This window comes from Caretta caretta, chromosome 16 (assembly GCF_965140235.1).
Source record: "Caretta caretta isolate rCarCar2 chromosome 16, rCarCar1.hap1, whole genome shotgun sequence".
NCBI lineage: Eukaryota > Metazoa > Chordata > Testudines > Cheloniidae > Caretta > Caretta caretta.
The window spans coordinates 26055479-26083085 of NC_134221.1; the positions used below are offsets into that span (position 1 = coordinate 26055479).

The 27607-nt window shown below is 42.6% G+C and overlaps 1 protein-coding gene across 9 annotated transcripts in view; it reads left to right on the forward strand.

The window, feature by feature from the left end:
- Positions 1-27607, forward strand: part of RALGPS1 (Ral GEF with PH domain and SH3 binding motif 1) — a 398334-nt gene that overhangs the window by 280078 nt on the left and 90649 nt on the right. For all 9 annotated transcript variants that reach the window (XM_048823454.2, XM_048823456.2, XM_048823452.2 and 6 more), the window contains 2 exons: positions 3041-3178; positions 10547-10640. In XM_048823454.2, the coding sequence (XP_048679411.1) occupies positions 3041-3178; positions 10547-10640 (232 nt within the window). The remainder of the gene's footprint in view (positions 1-3040; positions 3179-10546; positions 10641-27607) is intronic.

The following is a 27607-nucleotide window of genomic DNA, read 5'->3' on the forward strand; positions in this document are numbered from 1 at the left end:
TCAGTAGTTACAAAGGATCCAACTGGCTGGAAAATCATTTTACTCTGTGAGAATGACAAGTTCGCCAGGTTTGTCTAGAGGACTTGAGCACTCATAGCTCACTGTTTTAAAAACCTACCGTCAGTGCTGCAGAAATCATCATGGTTATGCTCCCTCATCCAACCATATAAACATTTAGCACTGTTTTTCACCCTTCAGCAAACTGGTTTCACAATAGCCTTGACAGTTTGGTGTTTCAGGTGTTTTATTCAATTGTTACAGAGAAGAGCAACATGACAAAGGTGCAAGCCACAACTCTAACTTTCCCTCCCATCTAAACTCCTCCAGGTAACATTTAACTGAGTTTAGCCTCTTCCAAAGCTTTACTAGATAGCTAAGTCTCTTAAAACTTTCCGAGAAAGGCCAATCCTTGTATTCTTAATTATCCAATACATTCTCCTCCCATTCAGTGAAAAAACATTTGAGTCCCCTACAATTGGCCATCTCTCCTCAGTTTTTTTTCTACCACTGTCAGATTCACTTTGATTCAATCCTACAATGCAGAAAAATATGTCAGTTGTACTAACACTCTATGATGGAACAACTGAATAAATACCAGCTATCATCCATTTAGTTATCCTTCCTTGGATCAAGAATGGAAATTTCACCTATGCCTCTGCACTTTCTTCAATGATGACCCCCTACAAATGAAATGCCCTCCGTGAACTGATCTATAAGGCGCCACCCTTCCTTTCAAATGCCTGCACAAGTCCCACTTCAGCCATAATGACGAGGGGCAGCTGAGTAAAGTCAGTACTTACGTATTTATATCAATATAAGACAGACACAAATAGTGAATGTATACAAAAGTTGTATACATCTTTTCCTCCACTGGTCATATATTGTTTGTCTTTAGCTTGCAATCCCTTACAGGTAGATACATTCCCTGTCCCAGTATTTGTACTGATTGTTGCCTCTGGATGCTACCATAATAAACATATTTAATAAAATGACAGGCATGTTGTTCTTAAAATATTAATCCATACCTGCCTAATCCCTTCCCCCATAAAACTGTGGTTTTGCTTGTTGAATCACAAACATAATGAGTATCTCTGCTAGCACATACGAAAAAAAACACAGCCTCAGCATGACTTGCTACAAGTCTGCTTTGCATTAAGCAAATATTATATAAACTGGTTTCTACCTTTAAATGTACAGCATCCCATAGGCTCTGATCTGCAAATAAGAGTGCTTTGTTTTATCACTGGAAGTGAAAATATTATTGACTTTTTGATGTCAATAGTTCCACTATTAGTAGTTTTATAGGCATTGGTTTGTATCTGTTTCTAACCATTATTAATCGTGCTGGGTTTTATGCTGTATGTGTAAATTACATACAAAAATGTGTTCAAAGTTGTATAGGTTGTAAAGTCATGAACTTGAAAGTTAGGAAATGCTACTACTGCAGGTGTCTGTGCAACTTTAATTCTCCCCCTTGTGCTTCCAACCTGTGTGACAAGCCTCACTCAGGCGGAGGGTCTGTGGGGAAAATAGTATTTCGTCATGTAATTAAAGATTATGTCCTAGTGCATCCCAACAAAAGGGCAAAATTAAGGTGGCATGGAGGTACTGGATTTAAAAAAAAGTAAAATGAAGGTGATGTAACTTTAGTCTGGAAAATTATGCAAAAAAATAGTTGAAGAGGAAGTAAGGATGCCTTAGTCATGAGCAAAAAACAGATGTGATGGTTTCAGGTGATCAATGGAATATTTGATTGAGGATTGTAGGGATGGCCAGTGTTAATTCATTTTCAGAATGAAGAGGATTCTGATCAGGCCTTATCAGGCAAACCATGTCACAGTTTTCGCCGAAGGAGGAATGGCTTTATACGTAGAATTTGGTTCTGGGAAAACCAAACTACACAGATTGTTTTGCTCTCTGTACTGCCTGTGCTGTTACAGGCATCCAGAACGTTCCTTTCCCACCTTGGTGCCATTCCCGACAACTCCCTGCCGCTGCCCCTCTGGCCCCGTGTATACCAATATTCTATGGGCTTGTGCACCAGAAGAGCATGTGTACTGATTAACAGAAATTAGGGAATAGATGATGTTACTGAGGGTTATTGCTGTGGAGAAGCCTTTTGCTATCTCACTGCATAGCTCTTCATTCAAAAAGAATGAGAGAAGTTCATAGAGGATAGGTCCATCAGTGGATATTAGCCAAGATGGTCAAGACTGCAACCCCTCAGGGCCAACCAAAGACTTGCGATAATGTACAAATTAATCAAACGGGGCAAATCTGAAGAGCAGTACTGTGCAGTGTTGAGCTTCCTCAGCTTTTGTTGAAGTCCAGGATTTTCATTCTTCGGGATCATGCAGTATCAGGTCCTTAGTAACTTGCCAAATGCATGGAGATATTTCCCCTCTTCTCCTCCCACTTTAATTCCATAGTATTTTCCAGGGTGAACACAACATTTTAATGAAGTGTATACACTGAAGTTTTGCCTCTTCTGTATAAGAGACATTCTTCCTTGTAAGTCAACAAGGAGTCCGGTGGCACCTTAAAGACTAACATTTATTTGGGCATAAGCTTTTGTGGGTAAAAAACCACTTCAGATGCATGGAGTGAAAATTATAGATGCAGGCATTATATAATGACACATGGAGAAAGAAGTTACCTCACAAGTGGAGAACCAGTGTTGACAGGGCCAATTCCATCAGGGTGGATGTAGTCCACTCCCAGTAATTGATGAGGAGATGTCAATTCCAGGAGAGGCAAAGCTGCTTTTGTAATGAGCCAGCCACTCCCAGTCCCCCCGTTACGCTTCCTTGTAAGTGTGCATTGTCCACAGTTTTCTATGTTCTTGTAAGCAGTGCCATAGATTGAAGTCCAAATTTTACATTTTTGATTACACAAAACTCAAGCTCTTTGCTGTTAATAATCTCCCCGTTTGTTCAATGGGAAAGGCACAGATGGGTTGCTGGTGCTTCCTGGGTGTTCTGTTTGTTAGTACGTACTTGACTATTTCTTTATAAAACACTTGATTGATCTTTAATTTCAGGAATATATCTCTTGGATTTAATCTACATCGATTCTGCATATCCTTCATCTGGCAGCATCATGGAGAATGAACAAAGATCCAATCAAATGAACAATATCCTCCGAATAATAGCTGATTTGCAAGTCTCCTGTAGCTATGGTTAGTAATTTTTGTCTTGTTATTGTAAAGTCGTCACTCATATTAATATAATAAATCATTAGGAGATGTCTGCCTGTGGCGATGCAAAGACTCACCGGTGCGGCGCTTCCTGCTGGTTGTCCTGGGAATTAGCTCTCCAGCCTCTGGAGCGCCCTCTGCAGGCTGATGTCTCACCTGCCGCTGGCCCCCATGTCCCTCCCAGACCCTGGTGCCCTTTACCCTGGGGTTCTACCCTAGCAGTCTCCACTCTCTGGGTCTCCCCTCCCAGGGGAACCCCAACCCTCGAAACCCACCTTGCCTCAGTGGCTACTGCCAGTCATCATCTAGCTCCTGCTCACTGGGGCAGACTACAGTGTAATGGCCACTCATCATTGGCAAGGGGTTAGGACCTGCTGCCTTTGCCTATCTCTGGGCTGCCCCTCTGCAGCCCCAGTACCTTTGTAGGCCTTCACCAGGCCTGCAGTCTGGGGTTTTACCAGGCTGGAGCTCCCCCACTCCCTCTGGCCTTCCCCAGCCCTGCTCCACCTCAGATACCTTGCTCCCAGGCCGCCCTTCCCACTCCAGGGCTAGAGTGAGACTCTTCCAGCTCCTGGCCCACAGTCCTCTTGTAAGGGCCATCTGGGCCCTGATTAAGCCAGCCACACATGTGGTCAGCTACACAGTCAGCTTCCCCCAGCTGTTCTTAACCCCTTTCCTTGCTGTAGCCCTCTCCAGGGCTGGAGTGGGGTGACCACCCCGCTACACTGCCTCATATGAAGGGGGACACGAGGCTAATGTAAGTCAGTAGAGTGATGCACTGCTTAACTTCTGCTTCTGTATAACTTCAGTTTTAATACCAAATTAGGCAGTTGAATCATATGTGTTCTCTGTTAATGGAACTAGTGTGCAAGCTTTGTTAGAACAGTGTGTTTCATATGCAGGCTAAAACTTAAGTATTTAGTGAACCAGAGCTCTTGCATTTGGATTTTACTAGACTAACATTCTGGTTTATTTTTATTTATTTTTATTTTATTTTCATTCTTTTTGTTCTGTTTTTGCTTTACTATTGTTCAGATGAGGGAAGGTAGGATGTTTCACTGGACCATTTCTTGCCTGGATGAACTAGAGTCCCTGCTCCTCATAGAATCAAGCGACTCTCCAGACCACCTCTGGTACTGCAGGACTCTCCACCCTTCTCTGTGGGTGCTTCTCTGGTGAACAATATTTAGGAGGATGAAGAAGACTTCCAGTCAGTCTCTTCTATTTTTGTTCAGGGTTCTCTGACATATCCTTTCAGGAACCCATTCTTTAGCAGTCACAGGGAAGATTGTGCTCATCAGCAAGGTTGGGGGAAACCAACCCTGCATTCCACCCCCTACTCCTCTATGCCACCCCCAACAGCCATACTGGGCCCTTGGCTGCTTATTGGCCGCAATTTGCCAGACCTCTAGTACCATCTCATAAGAAGCCTAGAGTCATATACTCCTCTCCTCAAACAGCCCCCCCCCCCGCCCCCAGGAGACGACATTTAAAGAGCAGGAGGTCAGATTGGATAAAGAAGCCACCCCTCAAATATCTATTTCATCCCCATCTCCAGATGAGAGGGTTATGCCTCTGCCACCTTCCATGGCCAACAATTTTTTGAAATTTCAAGATCTCATAAAGAGAGCAGCTGACACTCTTCAAATTCCACTCAGAGGTCAAGGACATGAAGCACAAACTGTTGGATATCCTGCTGTCAGCAACACTCTCCAATGTGGTGTTACTCATTAATGAGGCACTACAGGATCCAGCTAAGATTATGTGGCAAATACCTGCTACTGTTTCACAAAAGTGAAAATGGGCAGATAAAAAATATTATGTTCCCGCCACCAAAAGATTCTGAGGGTTCTTCCACCTTCCACCTATCTCCCTGGTAGTGAATGTGATAAATGAGTGGGATAAGCAACACTTCTCCAAATATGACAAAGTCCAAAAGAGACTGGATTTCTTTGGATGGAAATCCTATTCATTGGCAGCCCTATAATTCAGGATCACAAACTATCAGGCAATCATGGGCAAATATAATTTTACAAACTATAATATATTACAGCTTTTATTGAACATCTGCCATAGGAACATAGGGAGAAATCCAATCCATCATTTCAGAGGACCAGTTATTGGCCAAAACCACTCTTCAAGCATCCTTGGATGCTGCTGACATTGCTGCCAGGTCCATCTCCATGGCAGTAGTTATGCACAGCATCATGGCTAACTCTCGGATTTTCCAAAAGAAATTAGGAACACTGTTGAGGACCTTACCTTCAATGGCCGTAAGCTTTCCTTGGAGACCTTACACACACTGAAGGACTCTAGGTCTACTTTCTGATGCCTGGGCATTCATACACCTACAAAGAAGAGAGGATTTAGTATGTCACAGACTGTCCAAAGATTCTCTGGATTCTATAGATCTACCGAATCTAACATGGAAAGACATAAATTCCAGAGAAAGAGGGCAGCTCAACTGCCTTCCATGACCACCCAGTATTTTCAAAGCAATGATTTTGATGAGTCAGTCGAGCATTCAAATCCTCCTGCATGTCTAGTTTCACACCTGCATATGTTTGCCCACCTCCCCCACTTTGGAGATGGCCTTTCCCATTTCCTTGTAGTTGGAAGCAGATCACTACAGAGTGAGTCATAGAGGTTATAACATTGGGCTATGCCATTCATTTTACTTCCCAACCTCCCCCACACCGCATATTTCTTAAGGGATGCCTTCACAAGCTTTTATTGAGACAGGATGTGAACTGTCTCCTTTAATTAGGAGCAATAGAGCCTGTCTTGCTGCCTCACAAAGGCAAAGGGTTTTACCTGAAGTATTTCCTTGTGCAAAAGAAGAACAAAGGATGGAGACCAGTTTGTATCTAAGACTTCTAAACAAGTTCATAAAGTCTTAAAAGTTCAGGAAGGTGACTCTGGCAGCTATAATTCCTTCACTGGAGGAAGTGGATTAGTTTTCAACCCTTGACCTACAGGCTACCTATTTCCATATGATGATACACTCATCGCACAGGAAATACCTACAGTTCACTATAGGCCAGGATCATTTCCAATACCAAGTTCTTCCCTTTAATCCTTCTGCCCCAAGGGTATTCTCAAAGATCCAGGAAGTAGTGGCCGCTTACCTGCGACAAGAAGTGATCCTAGTCTTCCGGTACCTCAGCAACTGGCTACTCAAGGGTTGTTCCTACAAAGCAGTGCTATGTTCCACCCAGACAGCCCTTGCTCTGTTCCAGGAGTTGGGTCTTCAGCTGAATGAAAAATAATCTTTGTTAACCCCTGAACAGAAGATACAGTTTATAGGGGTGCCTTCAGAGTTGTTGACAGCCAGGGCTTACCTTCCCTTAGACAGATTTGTAATTTTGTCAAGTCTGGTATACGTAATTCAGGGAAACCTTCAGACCACAATAAGGAATTTTCTTCGCTCCTGGGATATCAGGGCATCTTGTGCCTTTTTGACCAATCACACAAAACTACGTCTCTACCACTTCCAGGGTTGGCTCAGAATGACCTATTCTCCAGCCAGACACACCTTGAACAGGCAGGTGATGGCTCTTCTACAAGTGAGGAATTCTTTAGACTGGTGGAAAAATCAACTCAGCATTGGTGCAGGCATTCCTTTCTGTTGTCCAGCCCCATCAATAACTTTAACAGATGCATCAGTGTTGGGGATGGGGAGCTCACCTCAATGCTTTCACAACTCAGGGCATATGAAAAACTCAGGAAACCAATCTCCACATCAGTGTACTGGAACTCAGGGCTGCCTTCATTTCCTACCCCTCCTCAGAGGCAAATCAATCAGGGTCATGACGAACAATATATCCAGCATGTTCTATATCAGCAAGCAGGGAGGAGCAAGATTCCCCTCTCTGTGCACTGAAACCATGAAACTATAGAACTGGTACATAGCTCATCAGATCCAAATTTCATTGGTCTACCTCCCAGGTATTCAGAACACCACAGCAGATGTTTTCAGAATACACTTCTCCCAGGACTCCAAACTCTCAAGTTCTCCACAGCATATTCCAAAGATGGGGAGTGCCAGAGGTGTTTCTCTTTGCCATCTCCAGGAACAAAAAGTGTCCTCTTCTCTGCTCAAGAGGAGTCTGAGCCTCCACACTTTTGGAGACACTTTTCTTCTATCTTGGAAGAAGCGTCTGCTCTATGCATTTACCTCTCCACTGCTGATATGAAGGGTGGTGAACAAAATCAGACAGACAAGGCCAGAGTTGTTCTTATAGAGCTGACATGGCTGAAACAAGCTTGGTTCCCTTCCCTGCTTCATTTGTGTCCAACCACCAGTCAAGCTTCCGACCACCGCTCATCTCATGTTATAGGCCACAGGTTGCCTGCTTCACCCCAACCTAGGGCTTCACCACCTCAGGAGATGGTACCTTGGTGGTTCATGGGTTAGAATCCTCCTGCTCTGCAGAAGTGCAACAAGTGTTACCAAAAAGCAGAAAGAAGTCAACCCGTACTACTTGCAGAAATGGAAGAGATTCTTCCATTGATGGTATTTCCAACGCCTTCTGCCGGAATTGGTGCCTCATTCAGTAATCATAGAAATGTAGGATTGGAAGGGACCTCGATAAATTATCCAGTCCAGTCCTCTGCGCTGAGGCAGAATTATCTAGACCATCTCCCACAGGTGTTTCTGTAACCTGTTCTTAAACCTCCAATGATGGAGATTCCACATCCACCCTAGGTAATCTGTTTCAGTGCTTGACTACACTTAGAATTAGGAAGTTTTTCCTAATGTCTAATCTAACTTTCCCGTGATACAGTTTAAGCCCACTACTACTTGTCCTGTCTTCAGTGGTAAGGAGAACAATTTATCACCCTCCTCTTTACAACAACCTTTCACATACTTGAAGACTATTATCATGTGCCTCCTCAGTCTTCTCTTCTCCAGACTAAACAAACCCATTTTTTTTAGTCTTTCCTTGCAGGTCGTGTTTTCTAAATCTTCATTTTTATTGCTCTCCTCTGAACTTTCTCTAATTTGTCCACATCTTTCCTGAAGTATGATGCCCAGAAGTGCACACAATACTCCAGTTGAAGCCTCAGCACTGCTGAGTAAAATTGAAGAATTACTACTTGTTTCTTGCTTACAACACTCCTGCTAATACAACCCAGAATATGTTTGCTTTTTTTGCAACAGCATTATATTGTTGACTCATATTTATTTTGTGATCCACTATAACCCTCAGATCCCTTTATTCAATACTCCTTCCTAGGCAGTCATTTCTAGTTTTGTATGTGTGCAACTGATTGTTCCTTCCTAAGTGGAGTACTTTGCATTTGTACTTTTCATTTGTCCTTATTGAATTTCATCCTATTTAATTCAGACCATTTCTCCAGTTTGTCAAGATCATTTTGAATTCTAATCCTAGCCTCAAAAATGTATGCTATCCCTCACAGTGTGGTATCATCCACAGCCTTTATAAGTGTACACTCTATGCCATTATCCAAATCATTTTTGAAGACATTGATTAGAACCTGACCCCAGACAGAACCCTGCTGGACCCCACTTGATATGCCCTGGCATCCTGACTGTGAACCATTGATATTACTACACTTTGAGTACTGTTTTCCAGCCAGTTGTGCACCCACCTTATAGTAGTTTTGTCTAGGTTATATTTCTCTAGTTTGTTTATGAGAGAGTCATTTGAGACAGTGTCAAAAGCCTTACTAAAGTCAAGATATGACATCTGCTGCTTCATCTTTATCAAGAAGGCTTGTTAACTTTTCAAAGAAGGCTATTAGATTGGTTTGACATTTGTTCTTGACAAATCTATGTTGACTGTTATCTTATTTTTTACTAGGTGCTTACAAATAGAATGTTTGATTATGTGCTAGATTAACTTCAGCGCACAGAAAGATAATCTTTACGTTCACACCCTAAATTCATGCCTAAAATATTATCAGAGTTCCATCTTAACCAATCCATTTATCTACCAGTGTGTTTTCCCGTACCTCTTAGCTCTCTGCAAGAGACCAGTTTTCATACCTTGCATGTTAGAAGGGCATTGGCTTACTACTTAGATAGTAGCAAACAAATTAGAAAGTCATCTAGGCTGTTCATCTGCTTTGCAAATACATGAAAGGGATCCACGACCTCTGCTCAGACTATCGAGATGGCTATCTGGTTGTATATTCATTTTTTACGATGCTACAGGCATTCATCTCACCCAAATGGTGATAGCACATTCGACCAGATCACAAGCAACCTCCACAGCGTTACTTAAGAATGTGCCAGTATCTGAGATATGAAGCCCATGTAGCGGCCTGACAGTATATACATTTTCTGAACATTACACTATGATCCATGCAGCGAGATCCGATGTGGCATTTGATACTGCAGCACTGGTCTTTAGTTCTAGAGTGAATTCCGAAGATCCCTCCTCACTCTGGGGATGCTGCCTGGTAGTCATCTGAAGTGGAGCACCCTTAGGGACATTACTCAAAGAAGAACAAGCAGTTACACACCTTGTGTAGTAATTGCAGTTCTTGAAGATGTGTCCCCCTATGGGTGCACCACTACCGGCCCTCCTTCCCCTCTGCTTCGGACTGTTCTCTAAGGAACATTTGGGTGGAGAAGGCACTGAGAGCAGTTCTACCACACACTCCTATGTAGCCTCGGTGTCCAGCACAAGAAGGAATAGGGCACATGCGCTTGCCAAACGGACACAGCTAATGGAAAATCGCGGCTCAAGGATTTGAGAGGCTCCTGTGTACCTGAAGTGGAGAACCCATAAAGATGCACATCTCGAAGAAATGCAGTTATTGCACAAGATGAGTAACCTCTTCTTTTGGTGCTCATCAGAGGCCTACCTAGTGGAAGGCTCCAGGGCCTGTTGAGGGAGAGAGGGAGATGTGAAGTAAGAGGGGAGCCATGTTCCTTTTGGTGCCTTTTTCTCACTTCAGAACTCTCAGGTTGAAATCTTGTCCTGATGCTTTTTGCCATTAAGTTTCAAATAAGAATCCAAAATGTTTGTTGTGTATTTGAACCAAATTGTCTGAGGTTTGCTCATTAATACATGAACCTCACTTTTCTCTTTGTAAATTGAGAGTGCATACTAAAATCGCCTAATTCTCCTAGTAAAATCAGCAGCTGAATCTCATCTATAGCATGAATGACAACTAAGCCTTTATTTGGTAAAATCCTTAACATTCTCATACAATCTAACAAAATAATATTCCTAGACAGTTTCTCCCTTGGGGAGTTATGGTCTCCTTTTGGTTTCATTCATAAAATCAAAAGAACTGGAGGAATCTAAAGAAGAATTGCTTTTATTTTTGCAGTTGTAGAGATTTATCTTGGCTAATTTTTTTTATACTCTACAGATCATCTCATAATTTTACCCCATGTGCAAAAGTACTTAAAGTCTGTCCGCTACATTGAGGAACTTCAAAAGTTTGTGGAAGATGACAACTATAAGTAAGTACCATACTTTCCTCCACCCCTACATGTTTTAATGGAAAGATGGCCTGGCTATTAGCTTTAGTAGGAATTATACAAAAAATCTCTGACAGAAATGTAAATAGAGTTTAACATTTTTAAACTGAGCTGATATTGTTAGAGCACTTGAGTGAAACCCTAGCTGGCTGTAGTCCTTATGACTCTTAACATCAGTTCCAAAATTGTATTTCTTTAGCTTTTGCAACGGCAAAAATCAAGTGTCTGTCTTATTACAGTGTAGCCTTGTACTGGGAATGGCACTCAGGATCCCTAAAACTGGATGTTCCCTTGCAAACTCTGTTGGCTCAGGATGCAAGCTGGCCCCAAGCAAACAATATGATTTTAATACAGCTAAATGTAAATGTATAACTAGGAACAAAGAATACAGGCCACACTTACAGGATGAGGGACTCTATCCTGGGAAGCAGTGAGTCTGAAAAAGATGTGTTGGCAGTGGCAAATAATCAGCTGAACATGAACTTCCTTTTTGACGCTGTGGTCAAAAGGGCTAATATGATGCTTCGATGCATGAATTGGGGAATTTTGAGTGGAGTAAAGAGCTTATTTTACCTCTGTATTTGGCACTACTGCAACTATTGTTGGAATACAGTGTCTGGTTCTGGTGTCCACAATTCAAGAAGGATGTTGATAAATTAGAGAGAGTTTGGAGATACCTCAAATTTCTAAAGCTGTTCTACTCCACTCTACTTCAGACCAGTGCGCGTATACTACAGTTCTTCAGCCAAACAGTAATTGAGACAAACCGTTTATGCTAAAGTATGGAATAATTAATTTTGCAATGTGGAGCCATATAAAAGATTAATATGGTTGGAGTTTTACTCTGCTTCAGATGAGACAATCATTCTAAAGGAAATAACATACAAAGCAGACATTGTTCTGGGACTGATACCAGAACTGCATGAATGTGTCCGGACAAACTTCAAATGGAGAGAATATCCTCCATAATCTGTCCCATTGCCCAGGATAACCTCCAACTAGAGCAGCCAAATCAACATCGGCCTATTCACTGCAGAAGATCAGCCTTGTTTATGATTTTGACAAGTTTGTTTTTTTGGTTCAGATTAAAAGCAGATCTAGGAACAATGATATTTTATGTCATAATTCTGCTTAGTGTTTTGCACTGTCTTCCAAATGAAAAACCGCACATCTACATAATTTTTTTCAAATACAACATATATTATTTTTAAAAAGGAGAATTTCTACCATTATATTCATGGTGGGATTTGTGTGTTAATTTCCCTCTCCTCACATCATATATACAACACAAATAGAAAGAGAGGGAAAGACTTGCACATTATGCACACAGATACACACTGAACACTTGCACATTATATGTTCTTGTACAAATTAAGGACGGTGTGAGCTCTATACTAAAAGTAGTCTGACTTTCATATGTGTTTGTCTCTGAATGTTAAAATTTAGTGAGCAAGAGATTGTGTTTACTTATTTCCAACATGATTAGCATGTTATATTAAATGAAGGCAGGGAGAGCACAAGCTTATAATCTATATTGCAATAGGGAAAATTGTAGTTAGTGTGTGCTTTACAGCTCCTGGACTGGCTGCCAGCAAACGAACACATTGCTTAATTTAATTTTTGGACAGGCTTTCCTGTTCATGATACAATGTTGAGATTACATAGACAGTAGTTTTTCATTAGTTCTAGTATCTTTGTGAAAGTGAACAAAACAAATGGTCTTTATAAATATTTATTGCCATGACATAATACTTGGATGTACTACAAATCATGAGTAATTTATATTTAATTTTTTGAAGCCACTTTTAATCCCAACAGAGGTTTTGCTAACAACAGTGAGAAGTATTTACGTATATTGTTAGAGGTAATTCAATACTCATCCTTTGATCTGGATGCCTGGGAAAATGCATTTTCTGAGCAAATTTACTAATTTTCTTTATAAGCATGAGTTATGTCTAGTGAGAGTTCAGCTGAAGCCAAAGAAAAAATTCAAAGTGAAAGGAAATCAGAGCAGAACTTGATACCTAATATGGTAAAGGCCACTGCAGCTTCTTTGAGAGCTTGCATATGTCCATTACACTGTAAGTGTGTGTGCATCTTGTGCACCAGAGAGTTTTCCCTAGCGAAAGCCATATAGGCATGGCCTTGCGCAACCCCAAGCTCCTTGTGCTACAAAGTGAGGATATAAAGGGCAGAATAGCCCTCCCCTATTTCAGTTCCTTCTTAGAATGCACTGTTGATGGTCGTAGCATTGGTGTTCCCTGTGAACAAATAAACTGTTTAGTACTACCTAGTGGTACTCAGTTTTTGGTTATTTTCTTTCATTTTTATTTCTTTATTTATTGTTTCTTTTGAAAAAAATTACTTTGATTATGCACCCAAGGAGGTCTCTGGACCCCATTTGATACTGGGGGGGGCCTATGCCCAGGTTCCCAGGGTTTAAACCTGGTGTGGGCTGTAAAAAGCCTATGCCTGTTAGTGACCCTCATTCCCTCTGTTTCAAGTGTTTCAGTGAGAGCCAAGTTAGAGGCAGGTGCTCTGTTTGTCATGACTTTAAGAACAAGACAAAGAAGCTGAGGGAAGAGCACCTCCGATACCTCCTGATGGAAGTTGCCCTTAGGCTGGCATCATTGCCCCCTCGGTCCTCCAAGGAAAGCTCTTCAAAGACTCTTTATCAGAGTGCTCCCGTAGCCGGGCCTGCAGAAAGAGGCCGCAGGAGATCCCCAACACTGGTAACATCTTCTTTGAGGCCCAGGACTTCAGACCAGTCCAAGCCTCAGAAGCATAAGCAGAAGTTGGCTTCTGGCTCATCAAAGTCTTGGGTTAGGGACTCTTCCATGGAAGGGTGATCCACTATTAAAGATAGAGCACACCAGACAGCACACCACTTCCCAGTACCGGCTCCATTGGAGAAACAAGCTGTTCACTCAGATGCCCTCCCAGGGACCATTGAGACTGGCTATTTCTTCACTGGCTATGGAGCAGTCTTCCTGGTCAGCATCTAATGGCTGTACCTACTGCACTAGAGGCTTATGCTGTGGCCAGCAACTTGCTATGCCTGTTGATACTGCCATCACCATTTCTTCAGGACGAAGACCCTTGACTGGCATTGTCATAGCTATCTAGACTGTCAGCACCTGGATATTCTTCTGTGCGGCCATCAGTTTCAGGCTCAGTATTCTCCCCTTCCACCTTCTTGGGGCCAGTTCCAGATCCCCCGCACTGTATGTTGCCAGATGCTAGAAAGTCATCCATGCTTCCCCCAGTGCTGCATTTCCAGCATAGGTCTCTGGTCAACAAGTACCCCTCCCTGTATTGTGCCACTTAGGTCTCTAGGTACTTTGATTCATCATGCACACAAGGATAAGTGAAGACTCCATTGTCCATGACGTTCATCGACCATTGGCTTTTTACCTGGATAGAACAATGCCCTTTTGGATTTCTTCCAAGTTTTGCAGAATGTATGAGAAGTCATCCTCCCTCAACTCAGACTCTCCCAATGGATCACTAGCTGCATTACAATGTGCTGAGCTGCCAAAAGAGTAACGCCTCCTGACAATCTCACAGCACATTCAACTAGAGAACATTCAACCTCATCAGTGTTTGTGGCACTGTGGCGGGGTGTGCATACCCTGCACTAAGCAAGGAAGGGTTAACCTCACACTGTGGGCAGCAGATGTCTCACCCCTCAGGCTGTGCTGAAGATGCTTCAACTGTTGTCTCAGTACACAAAGGAGCAGCCCAGCTTATTCTCACCTGACCACCAAGGAGGGAGGACGCTTGGTGGAGGCTTCTGCCCGGTAGCCGCTTCAACACTTGACTGCGGGAACCAGAGATCCCAAGGACCAGACCAGAGTCTTGTTGCCTATGGCTAGCCAACTGGAGTCAGAATCCCAGGGGCTTGGAGACTTTAACGACATTCAGACCCTGGCTTCAGGAGACACAGTAGGAAGTGGCCCAGGGTGGCAGTATGAGTGATCTGTCCCTCCCAAGGAAGGTCAGCATATTGTAGTAGGATCCCCACTGACTGGGTGGTGAACACATTTGCCGCTGACAGGGCCCTGGGGGCAGGGAGGGCCTGGTTCCCTCTATCCTGACCATCCCCCGTCCCCCCAGGTGGAGGCTCCTTACTTGTGCCATTAGGGTACACAGCCCTGATCCCCAGGGAAGCCATACTGATTCTGGCCATTGGGCCACACCGTCCTGACCCCAAGGTCAGTTTTATTGACTTTGGCTATTAAGCTGGGCAGCCCTGATCCCCAAAGGCAGCCGTATTGACTTTGACCATTAGGCCACACAGCCCTGATCCTCAGGGCAGCCATATTGGCTCCAGCCATTGGGTTGTGCTGCTCCCAGCCTAGGGATAGTCAGGTGGACTGTAACTGCAGTAGTATCACAACCCTGACCTGCCCCAAAATGGGACAGTGTATGCATACCCCACGACAGGCACACATCCCAATTATGGATATTTGTAGAGCAGCAACATGGTCCTTGATTCATATATTCACCAGTTATTACACATTGTCTCCTGCATCAAGGGAAGATGCAAATGTAGGCAAGTTGATCCTACAGTCCTTCTTCTGTTGAGACTCTGAGCCCCACCGCCTGCGTTAATGGCATGGGAGTCACCTATAGCATAAAGGACATATGCAATCACTTTAAAGAAGAAAAAAGTTACTTACCTTCTCGTAACTGATCTTTGAGATATGTTGCATATATCCATTATATGATCCATGCTGCATCCCCAGCACATCAGAGTCTATCAGCAGCTTCCGGTGCGAAAGGACTGAAGTAGGGGCTGGGTGACTCTGAACTTTGTACCCTTGCTTCGTGGCACTAGAAGCTTGAGGATGGAGCTGGCTTAAATGCCACCCTGGTTAGGACCAGCAGATGTCATGTGCAACATCACCAGGGCCACCCTGAGAATCATGGCAGCCTCCACAGAAGCAAGGAGATCTCTGTGGCAGAAGCTATGGTCAAGCCAAGGCCAAGCTGCCCATTCTACCCTTCAGAAGTGGATGCCTGTTTGCCAAAGAACTCCAGAAGCTGGAGAAATTTCTCTCACATAAGGAAGACGCAGTGCTTCCATAAAACAGGTTCACTGGAACACCAGTGACCTGCTTCCTGGGCTAGATTTGCCAAGCTTCAGGATGGAGTTTCTGAGGTCTGTTTAAATCCAGTCAGTTAACTGTGCATAGGTTCTCTGTTCCCTGTGTCATCAAGATGCCTTGTTCTGCATCCCAGTTTGGCCATTCTTATGTCTCATAATACTGGGGCACCTTTATCAGTATCAGGCTCTTCCAAAGGAAGGATCAGATGTACACTCCTATGTGAACAATTGGCTAGTGAGAGCTAAGACAGAGCACCAAGCAAAAGAAACAAATAGACTCCTTCTTGGAGAGTCATGGTTAGATCATCCATTGAGACAAGAGCTCTTTGACCATGTCTCGACAACTGGTCTGTCTAGGAGTCCAATCAGAGTTAAAGTATTGCCAAGGCAAATGCTCCACAAGAGAGGAGAAGTATTCAGCTGCTTCAAAGTGAGGGCAGTGAAACTCGTGCTGCTCCACTTTTGAAGTATCTTACCATCAAGGCTGGGTATAGTCAGGCAACATGATCCTCATCACATATGTAAATTGTCAGATGCATGAAAAACAAAGATATGGCTAAGGACGTGCATGTACTTCCAATACCAGAAAGCTTTGTAAGTTCTGAATGTATCAGGGTTCTGAAAGAATACAGCAGACTGCCAAAGAAGGCAACAGATATGTCCAGGGTTGTGAAAATTCAGTCCCAAGAGTTCAGTGCAATATGCCAAAAGTGGGGAAGCCAATAGATAGACCTAACGGCCACCAAGTTCAAAAGGAAGACTGAAGTTTATTCAGCAATATGAGGGAGCATGACTTATGGGAAATAGATGCTCTGTCACTCTGGAGTGGCCAGGTTGCCCTTGGAATCCAGAGCTGGTGAATCTTGTGTTGGAACCTTACTATTCTGGCTCCTAGTAACAGAAAATCTTCTGACATCTCATCTGAGACATATGATGTGTTTTCCGATGGCAGGCCAATGAATAAAAGGCCTTTTTGGATAAGGACATTGCAACCTTGATGTTTTCTTGGAAACAGTCTCCCTCCATGTAATCTGCAAGTGTTTGGAAAAGAACATAAGGAATTTCCGTACAAAATCAGACCCAAGGTTCATATAATTCTGTTTCCTGTCTCCAACAATGGACAGTACCAGGAAGATGTAAGAATCCTGTATCAGGCAGATGTGGGATAATATGCTCCCCACATTAGCTCTCATCCTGCTGTCTAATAGTTAGAGATTGGCTTAAACCCTGAAGCATGAGTTTTAATATCCCTTCCAATATTTTCCCTACAATTACAATAGCTCTGGATATTCTTTCTACCCACACAGATTTGAATCCTGCTTAGTCCCTTGCCTCTGTTTTCCCGTGGCAATGAGCTCTCCATTCACCTAGCTGGGTTAGGTCTTTCTTTTTCTGTTACCCTTCTTCCATGAAGAAAATTTACATTTTATTCCTATTCTTTGCTTTCTGCTCCTAGATAGTTTTTGATCCATGACAATATTTTGCTTCTCACCCCATGATTCCCTGGCTTCTTTAGGCGTCTTGTGCAGGACTTTGTCAAAGGTCTTTTACAAATCCAAATATCTCTTGTGTGACAGAGGTATTGACTTGCTGATGCTTATGATCCCATATATTCTGGAATTGTTTTCAGTACGTCAGGATTTAGGGATAAGTAACATCTTATGGGAAAAGCAAAGTCTTTTCTAGTTATAATTCTTTGAATTCATGCTTAAGAGGGCAGTATCCAGATTAGATCAATTTCAAAAGGGAGTGTCCAAGAAAGACAAAGAGGAGTTACCAGATCAGCAAAACTACCCAGAAGTATTATTCCTCTGAATCTAAAACAGAACTTTTTATTCTTGTCAATGTAGCCTTGCTAGCTGTGATGGCAAAGGAATGGAAGTCCACAGAAAAATTGAAGAGACCAAGCCAGGTGACTAAGAAATGGTTTAGTGTGCACCAGTGTAAAACAGATGTTTTTTCCTTTCCTAAGGGTATCCCTAATTAAGGACACAGCAATATCCAGAGATTGAGAGTTATGTCCCACAGACACTCAGGAGAAACTTTGAGCCTACCAGGAAACTTGGACTTTATCAGAGCCTAATAACCTCTTTAACATGGTGGCTCAGCTTCACCATTTCAAAACAGGACTTCTAGTAGCTGAACTGAACAGGCTTTTGAGTGTTTTTCTATGAAAGATAGGATACCCTGAGTGGATGCTTGGAATGCTTCCACCAGTTTTTCTTCTAAATCTGGCTAAAGTTCAAGGGATGCTACAAGAAAGGTGATGTCTGTCCATCTTCACCTTCACTTTCAAGATATTTGGGTTCTTACAGAAGGGTCTGAACAAAGATATCGCAGAGTCAACATTAAAATGTCCAGAGGCTGTATTATCAAGTGCACTATCCTAAACAGGCAGGAAGAAATTTCTTCAAACTTGGATTTAAAGTGTTACCTCAGGAGGAGGAAGAAATGATGCATGTCAAGATTTGTTGAGCTCTGCCATTGGACCTTGATTTGGTTCTTAACCCATGATTCTTCATCCCTTTGAGCCCCTTGGGAAGGTATGTTTGTGATTTCCTCTCTATCACAGTGCCATTCCTGATACCCAGCACTTCTACCTTGTGGATAACAGAGCATGAGGTTTTATCCATTGGGGATCAATATAGTCCACAGTGATAAGGTTGTTCTAGACCCAACTTTTATCCCCAAAACTAATTCACCATTTCACAGTGTCTAAGAGATTTTCCCAAATCCACCTCACTAGAGAGAATCTTTAGCATACATGAGAAGTTCACTGAGCCCTCAAGATCTATGTCCATTGCAAAAAGTCCTGCTGTATTTAGTCAGTATCATCCTGCATCCAAGAGAAAGAGAAAGCAACTAAATCTACTGTTTGAAGTGGACTGAGATGGTGCACCCCAGTGGCCTACAGATCAAACAGTGTCTGTCAAGCAACTAGCATTAAATACCACTGAGAGTGGTAGCAGTCTCCTGGTCCAAGAACTTACACACCATATGAGGAGATCTGTAGGGAGGCCACGTGGTCATCTAATCATGCCTTCTAATAATTGTACAAGTTAGACATTCAGGCACTGGTAAATGCCGTCTTTTGTGCTCTGTGCAGTGGACTCCTGGTAAAATACAAGGAATTTACTACCCTGTGTATAGTTCTGAAGGCGTACTGCATCATAGATTCACAGAGTTTAAGGCCAGAAGGAACCATTAGATCATCTAATCTGAACTCTTGTACCTCGCAGGCCATTAAATTTCACCTGGTTACTCCTGTATTGAGCCCAATAATTTTGTATGTGACTGAAGGTTATCTTCCAGAAAGGCACCAGACCTGGACACAGTATTCTAGTATTGGTTCCACCACTGTCACATACAGACTAAAACATTTCCCTACTCCTACTCCCCTGGTTATACAGCCCAGCATTGCATTAGCCCTTTTTTCACAGCATCACACTGGGAACTTGTCAAGGTTCCTCCCCCACTCTGAACTGTAGGGTACAGATGTGGGGACCTGCATGAAAACCTCCTAAGCTTACTTTCACCAGCTTAGGTTAAAACTTCCCCAAGGTACAAATTAATTTTATCCTTTGTCCCTGGATCTCCACTGCCACCACCAAACTCTAACTGGGTTTACTGGGAAACGTAGTTTGGACATGTCTTTCCCCCCCAAATCCTCCCAACCCTTGCACCCCACTTCCTGGGAAAGGTTTGGTAAAAATCCTCACCAATTTGCATAGGTGACCACAGACCCAAACCCTTGGATCTGAGAACAATGAAAAAGCATTCAGTTTTCTTACAAGAAGACTTTTAATAAAAGTAAAGAAATCTCCTCTGTAAAATCAGGATGGTAGATACCTTACAGGGTAATTAGATTCAAAACATAGAGAATCCCTCTAGGCAAAACCTTAAGTTACAAAAAAGACACACAAACAGGAATAGTCGTTCTATTCAGCACAGTTCCTTTCTCAGCCATTTAAAGAAATCATAATCTAACACATACCTAGCTAGATTACTTACTAAAAGTTCTAAGACTCCATTCCTGTTCTATCCCCGGCAAAAGCAGCATACAGACAGACACAGACCCTTTGTTTCTCTCCCTCCTCCCAGCTTTTGAAAGTATCTTGTCTCCTCATTGGTCATTTTGGTCAGGTGCCAGCAAGGTTACCTTTAGCTTCTTAACCCTTTACAGGTGAGAGGATTTTTTCCTCTGGCCAGGAGGGATTTTAAAGGGGTTTACCCTTCCCTTTATATTTATGACAGAGCTCATGTTCAGTTGTATGTATATTACATCTGCACAGCAACCCCTCCAACCAAACTTGAAATCTCATCAAAGAATGAAATCAGGTTTGTTTGACCAACTTTGTTTTTCATAAAGCCATGTACTGGCATTAATTATATTTGTATCCTTTTAATTCTTTATTAACTTAATCATGTAGCAGATTTTTCAGTATTTGCCCAGGCCTGATGTCCGACTAATTGACCTATGGCTACCCATGTCATCCCACTAGCCTTTTTTGAAAATTGGCAGAACATTAGCACTCTTCCAATCTTCTGAAATTTCCCCAGTTATTCCCCGATGCATTAAAAATTAACATGAGCAGCCCAGAGATCTCCTTAGCCAACTCTTTTAGGACTCCTGAGTGAAAGCTATTCATGCCTGTTAATTTAAAAATTCCAGTAGTTAATTGATCTGAATCCCTTGCAAATGAAAGATAATAGAAAAATTTAATGACTTACCAAAAATTGCCTTCCTCTGAGTTATAAGGTCCACAGATTTGACCTTACCTTGCTTGGAGTATATTGTTGCTAATGGGCTAAAACTGCCATTTAGTTCATTCAGAATTGGTCCATAAGGCTGTGCTATGCAATAGGAATTCATAGTTTATTCGTACAGTGTTTAAAAAATTTAAGGTCACTGGGGATATTGTCCTTTCTTTGGAAGCTCTCTTAACCGGTGGATTCTTCAGTTTAGCTGGCCACACCCTTTCGTGCCAGTGACTGACAGGTACAGCTCTGCCTGCATAGCTGGACATCAGCAGAAAGCTAATTGGCTAATGTATCTGTGGACCTTTTAAGTTAGAGAGAGGACATTTTTGATAAGTCAAAATATATTTTCCTATTCCATTAAGGGCTCACTAATGGAAATCCTATTTTCTCCTTTTACCCTGGATCATCTCACATTTTTAGCTGGAGAAAATGTGCTTGTTATGTTTTTTACAATTTATTTACCTTTTCTCCCTTAAAAATAGTGTAAATTTGACTTAAACTACAATAACTTTTATAAAGTGCTCAGAAGAAGAATAGTGCTAAATATAAGTATTATACATAGTTGTTGTTTGGTTTGCATGTTGTCCGGGTTTTTCCTGTGCTGGTATCTGATATCTTTAGAAGCTATCCACTCGTGCTAAACATAGCTCATATTCCATTAAGGAAGTTTTCAGTGGAAGTGTTCAGTTTTTCTATGTGTATCTTGACTTTCACTGAACAGCTGCGAAAGAAATCATCAGCTATTGCCTGTGTAAGCAACATAGCTTTTGAAATCTGCTAACCTTGGAACATCTGTTTCTTTCCATTTCTTGAGTCTCCTGACTCCCAGTTGAATTTTACTTTTTGCAGATTTTAAAATGCAGACAAGCTCTTGAGCCCCTAATTGACAGAATAGTATTGGAGGGAGTCATAACACTCCTGGAGTGTCCTGTCTCCTTCCTGACTGCTTTACCACTAGTGCAGGTTTATTTAAACTTTCCCACATCTGCCACTGAGTACAGAGTGCTTTTGAGTTTTTTCAAGCTGCAGAACTGAGCATGCAATTGAATTTGGCATACTCAACACCTGAGTTACCAGTAAGAATTTTTTTATATCTTCCTACAGAAAAGAATCTTAGTTTTCAACCTACTATAGTGAACAGAAAGCTGGACATGATGCCACAGATCCCATAGACCCTTTCAATCCTTGCCTGCCTAAAAATTGATCAGAAATGGTTAGGTTTGTGCCTATTTTCACAATATAGAAAGGGCTGCTTGCCCAGATTTTATATAGAATCATAGAATATCAGGGTTGGAAGGGACCTCAGGAGGTCATCTAGTCCAACCCCCTGCTCAAAGCAGGACCAATCCCCAGCTAAATCATCCCAGCCAGGGCTTTGTCAAGCCTGACCTTAAAAACTTCCAAGGAAGGAGATTCCACCACCTCCCTAGGTAACGCATTCCAGTGTTTCACCACCCTCCTAGTGAAAAAGTTTTTCCTAGTATCCAACCTAAACCTCCCCCACTGCAACTTGAGACCATTACTCCTCATTCTGTCATCTGCCCACCACTGAGAACTGTCTAGATCCATCCTCTTTGGAACCCCCCTTCAGGTAGTTGAAAGCAGCTATCAAATTCCCCCTCATTCTTCTCTTCCGCAGACTAAACACTCCCAGTTCCCTCAGCCTCTCCTCATAAGTCATGTGTTCCAGTCCCCTAATCATGTTTGTTGCCCTTCGCTGGACTCTCTCCAATTTTTCCACATCCTTCTTGTAGTGTGGGGCCCAAAACTGGACACAGTACTCCAGATGAGGCCTCACCAATGTCGACTAGAGGGGAACGATCACGTCCCTCGATCTGCTGGCAATGCCCTTACTTATACATCCCAAAATGCCATTGGCTGTCTTGGCAACAAGGGCACACTGTTGACTCATATGCAGCTTCTCTTCCACTGTAATCCCTAGGTCCTTTTCCGCAGAACTGCTGCCTAGCCATTCGGTCCCTAGTCTGTAGCAGTGCATGGGATTCTTCCATCCTAAGTGCAGGACTCTGCACTTGTCCTTGTTGAACCTCATCAGATTTCTTTTGGCCCAATCTTCTAATTTGTCTAGGGCCTCTGTATCCTATCCCTACTCTCCAGCGTATCTACCTCTCCTCTCAGTTTAGTGTCATCTGCAAACTTGCTGAGGGTGCAATCCACACCATCCTCCAGATCATTAATGAAGATATTGAACAAAACCAGCCTGAGGACCGACCCTTGGGGCACTCCACTTGATACAGGCTGCCAACTAGATATGGAGCCATTGATCACTACCCGTTGAGCCCGACAATCTAGCCAACTTTCTATCCACCTTATCGTCCATTCATCCAGCCCATACTTCTTTAACTTACTGGCAAGAATACTGTGGGAGACAGTGTCAAAAGCTTTGCTAAAGTCAAGGAACAACATGTCCACTGCTTTCTCCTCATCCACAGAGCTAGTTATCTTGTCATAGAAGGCAATTAGTAGTCAGGCGTGACTTGCCCTTGGTGAATCCATGCTGACTGTTCCTGATCACTTTCCTCTCGTCTAAGTGTTTCAGAATTGATTCCTTGAGGACCTGCTCCATGATTTTTCCAGGGATTGAGGTGAGGCTGGTGGTAATGGTTTTCTTCCGCTACTTGAGCGGGGAGGGGAAGGAGGAAGAAATAAATGCCTCCTCTCTCCCCTTGGGTCCATGTGCCAGTGGGATACAGAGGGGTAACCGACCTTCTCAATCTGTCAACAGACTTTGACACGGTCAGTCATGCTCATCTTCTCAATATGTTGTCCGCCCTTGACTTCTGTGATTCAGTCCTCTCTTAGTTTTCATGCTATCTCTCTAATCACTCCTTTAGGATGTCAGAGAATCCTCATCATCATCCCTCCAACTTTGGTGGGAGGTTTTACAGGCCTCTGTCCCCTTGTCTTCTCCCTCTATATTATATCTCTGGATAATGTCATCCACTAACACAAATTCCACTACCATCTCTATGCTGAGGATTCTCCAATTCATCCACCTTACTCCGTACCTTTCTACTTCTATCCATGCTGTAAAATCTGTGCCTGTCTCTCTGACATTTCCTTATGGATGTCTAGCCATCACCTCCAGCTCAATGTGGCTAAAACAGAATTCAGATCTGTAACACAGGTGTCATATTTAACTCAGTCCTCTCTCTAGGTCCTCATGTCTAGGCTATTCCTAAATCTTAATAATTCTTTCTGCATAATGTCTGCAAGGTATGGCCTTTCCTATCCATCCTCACAACTAAAACTCTTGTCCAGGCTCTCATCATCTTGCTGCCACATCCTCTCATCTGGGACCTTAACATATCTCATTTTTCCCATTCTTATCCATTTCGAATACTGCTACAAATACCATTTTCCCAGCCCATCATTTTGACCTTGTCACCCCGCCTCTTTGTCATCCCTCCATTGGCTCCGTTTTCTCTATCAGTTAAAGATAAGCTAATTGTCTTCACTTTCATGGTCCTTTATGGCCTATCCCCTTATTACCTATAATTTCTCATTCTCTTCTGCTTCCACTCACCCAATGATGCCTGCCTCCATTGCTCACTTGTTACATTTTCAAACAAACACCTTTGCGCTTTCTCCCATGCTCTTCCTCATGCTTGGAATAGCTCTCCATAAACGTCTGCAAAGCTACCTCATTGTCCTCCTTCAGATCTCTTCTTTGAACTGTCCTTCACCTGGATGTCTGCAAAAACTTGATAATGTTTAGCCCATTGGTGTTCTGAGACCAGTCTCTATCATGCTGACCAGTGCTGCATCGTTGTTTCTTTCTGCTCCCCTGTCAGTCTGTAGTCACCTCTTGTCTCTTGTCGTATATTTAGATTGTAAGCTATTTGGGGCAGGGCCTGTCTTTTTGTCCTGTGTTTGTACAGTACCTAGCCCAGTGAGGTCCTGGTACCTGCCTGGGACTCCTTGGTGCTACTGCAATACAGATTAATAACTAGTTGCTCTCCCCTCAGTGCCATATGCCTAAGAGAGACAGAGGGGTAACCAGGCTCCTGCCCCCCACGGAGACAGAGGAATGAGTTGCATGCTTATATTCCACCAAAGGATGCAAAGTGATGTAGAGATGCCTTAGGGAAACAAGATAATCTTCTCATCTATTTATCTGGTAGTCACAGTTCTTATTTTAAGATACTGAGAGGCAAAATGAATGTACATACTTAGCAAAGAAGTTAACTTGTGTTCAAAGAATATTAATAAGAAAAGTGTTGGCTTCACACTGGCAGAGAGGCTTGGAGGAAAGCAAGTGAGACCTCTGCACTGCTGGCTAATAGGGGACCAGTGCTGACCAAACGATGGTGCCTCCTGGGAAGCAGACCTGGCCAGGGAGTGCTTACATAAAGCAGCTCTGCTGCACGGTGGGTCCTGCCTGCTGAGCAACTCTTGAGATAGGAATTAAAACTGCTCCTCGCTCTTAGGGCAAATCTACACTATGGGTTAAGTCAACCTAAGTTACGCAACTCCAGCTATTTGAATAATGTAGCTGGAGTTGACATACCTTAGGTCAACTTATTGCGGTGTTTACACCACACTGGGTCAATGGGAGAAACTCTCCCGTCGACTTATGCTTCTGGTTCCAGTGGAGTATCGGAGTTGACGGGAGAGTGATCAGCGGTTGATTTAGTGGGTCTTCACTGGACCCGCTAAATCGACCCTCAGTGCATCGAACACTGCAGCATCGATCCACGGTAAGTGTAGACAAGCCCTTAAAAATGCTAATAGGAAGTAACAGAAACAGCCCTTGGGGTGGAGGGATGGAGCTAGCAGTTAAATGACAGCCTGGCACTCAGGAGACCTGGTTCACTTTCAGGCCCTGCCCCAAACTTCCTGCCTTACCTGAGGCAAGTCAGTTAAACTGCCCTGTGCCTCAGGTCCTGTCTGTGAAATGAGGAGAACGGTTCTGCCCTACCTCCCATGGGTGTTATGCCGATAAAATTCATCGATGATTGAGGCACTTAGATACTATGGTGATAAGGGTCAGATAAATATCAAGGGACCAGTTGCAGTGAATCTGCCCCAAAAGTTAAGTTAAATGAGGGTAGCTTGATTGGTTGTTTTTTCCAAGTCTTGTTTAAATTGCCAGTATACAAGACTGTGAACTTATCAGTAAGTGAAAAGTCACTATTATTACTCTCTGGGCTGCAGGTGCAGTGTCTCCAGTTGTCCCTCACTTGAGACTTCATCCCACACAAACCTGGGGCTTTTTCTTTTTAATTGATGACAATTATTCTAGAATTAAAACGCCGAGTAAAGAAATAAGGGTTATAGAAATACCCATATTTAAGCCTTCTAGCTTTGGGAGACTTTTGATTCCACTTATGGGTATTAACAGCAGCAGTTAACGTTCTTCTAATTCTAATCTTTCCGATGCTGGCTGTGACAGACAGAGGCTGTCAGAGAGAGGGACTGCTTCTTGCTGCATAAGGCTGACTTTGGTATCATGCTTTAGTAGCTGAGCAATCATATGGGAAATAAGGACTCTCCCGAGCACTCTTGGACTGAGTGCCTGATAGTGCATCTCCTTCTTCATTGTTCCCAGGTCAGTAATTAAGGAAAAGCAAAAGTCCCTAGAGCTGGTTTCAGGTAGCCTGGCACTGAAATTCACACTTTTACAGTACAGTGATGGTATACATTTATTTCTTGAACAAAAGACAGAAGCTCTTCTGCAGATACTTATATATAGGAAAAAACTTGTCTGGTCAAAGAAGTAATTAAAGAAACAGAATTATATACACTGCCTTTACATCAGAGCCACATATGCCCATATTTTTAAAGGAATTTAGGAATTACTCTGCAAGTGACTTAGCATCTGTGTCCCATTTTCAGAAGTGACAGGAGCCTGAGACTTAGGCTCCTAAGTACCCAAGTCACTTTTGAAAATGGGACTTAGCTGTTAAGTCACTTAGGCCTTACAATGCTGAGTGGAGTAATGCCTTAATACCTCTAAAATCAGGCTGTAGCATCCACATCTTGTATCTGTTTTATTTCATTGCTCACATTCAGCACATCCATGAAGAGGAGAGCCTAGCACTTCTCCAGTTTACCAATTGTCAATTTTTTATTCTAATCTGTGATTAAAGACAAGTTTGGTTAAGTTAAGGTATATTCTCTTCCCTTGTAAACTGGCAATTCAGATGTTTTGAAGCTACCCTAAGGTTCCTGATTCAATAAACCTCATCTTGCTTTGATAAAAAATAGACACTTATCAGGCTTCTGGCTTAAGAGTTTATGTAGCACCCGTCACTGGTTATCTAAGCATTCTTTTCTTTCTTATTTTTTTTTCTGTCTTTCTGGAAAAAATAGGAACACATTGAGCATTCCAATAAAATAAACGGAAGGAAAACTATGTCCATGTTAAGGAAAGTCACCCACACAATATATAAAATTGTCTTGGCAAACATTGTAGACCTTAAGTTGCGAGTCAGGAAAGGAAGGGGCTCACCAACAATGCAGTTGAATTTCAGAGAGAGAGAGAATTCCTCTGTTTATTAGCCAATATTTAGGGGCAGATGGCCCTGTTTGAGTAAACAGGAAGCAGCTATAATAATTAATTTCTTACATAATGCTTTTCATCTGTATATCTCAGTGTTGTACAAAGGAGTCAGTATTATTATCCACATTTTACAGATGGGGATATGAGGTACAGAGAGGTGAAATGACTTGGTTAAGGTCACCTGCAAGCTAATGAGAGCCACAAATATAACTCAGGTCTCCTGAGTCCCAGTCCTGGGCTCTAACCCCTAGTCCACTTTGCCATCCCATGAAGCAGTTATTGTTGAGTTTTTTTCTTAGTGTACATACAAAGCACAATAATTACTACTGAAGTCACATCATCTGGGAGAATTCCCAGGGCACTTAATTCCACCCATATATCAGTAATACTTCCATATCAAGTTCAAGTTCATCATCCTCTCCTACAAGATCCGGTGTAACTTGATGCCACAAACTACATTCTCTGCTCCCCATCTCACTTAATCCTCTTGTTTTGTCTTAGTTAGAATACTAAAGTACTTTATGGCAGGGACTGTGCCTTATCTATGTTTGT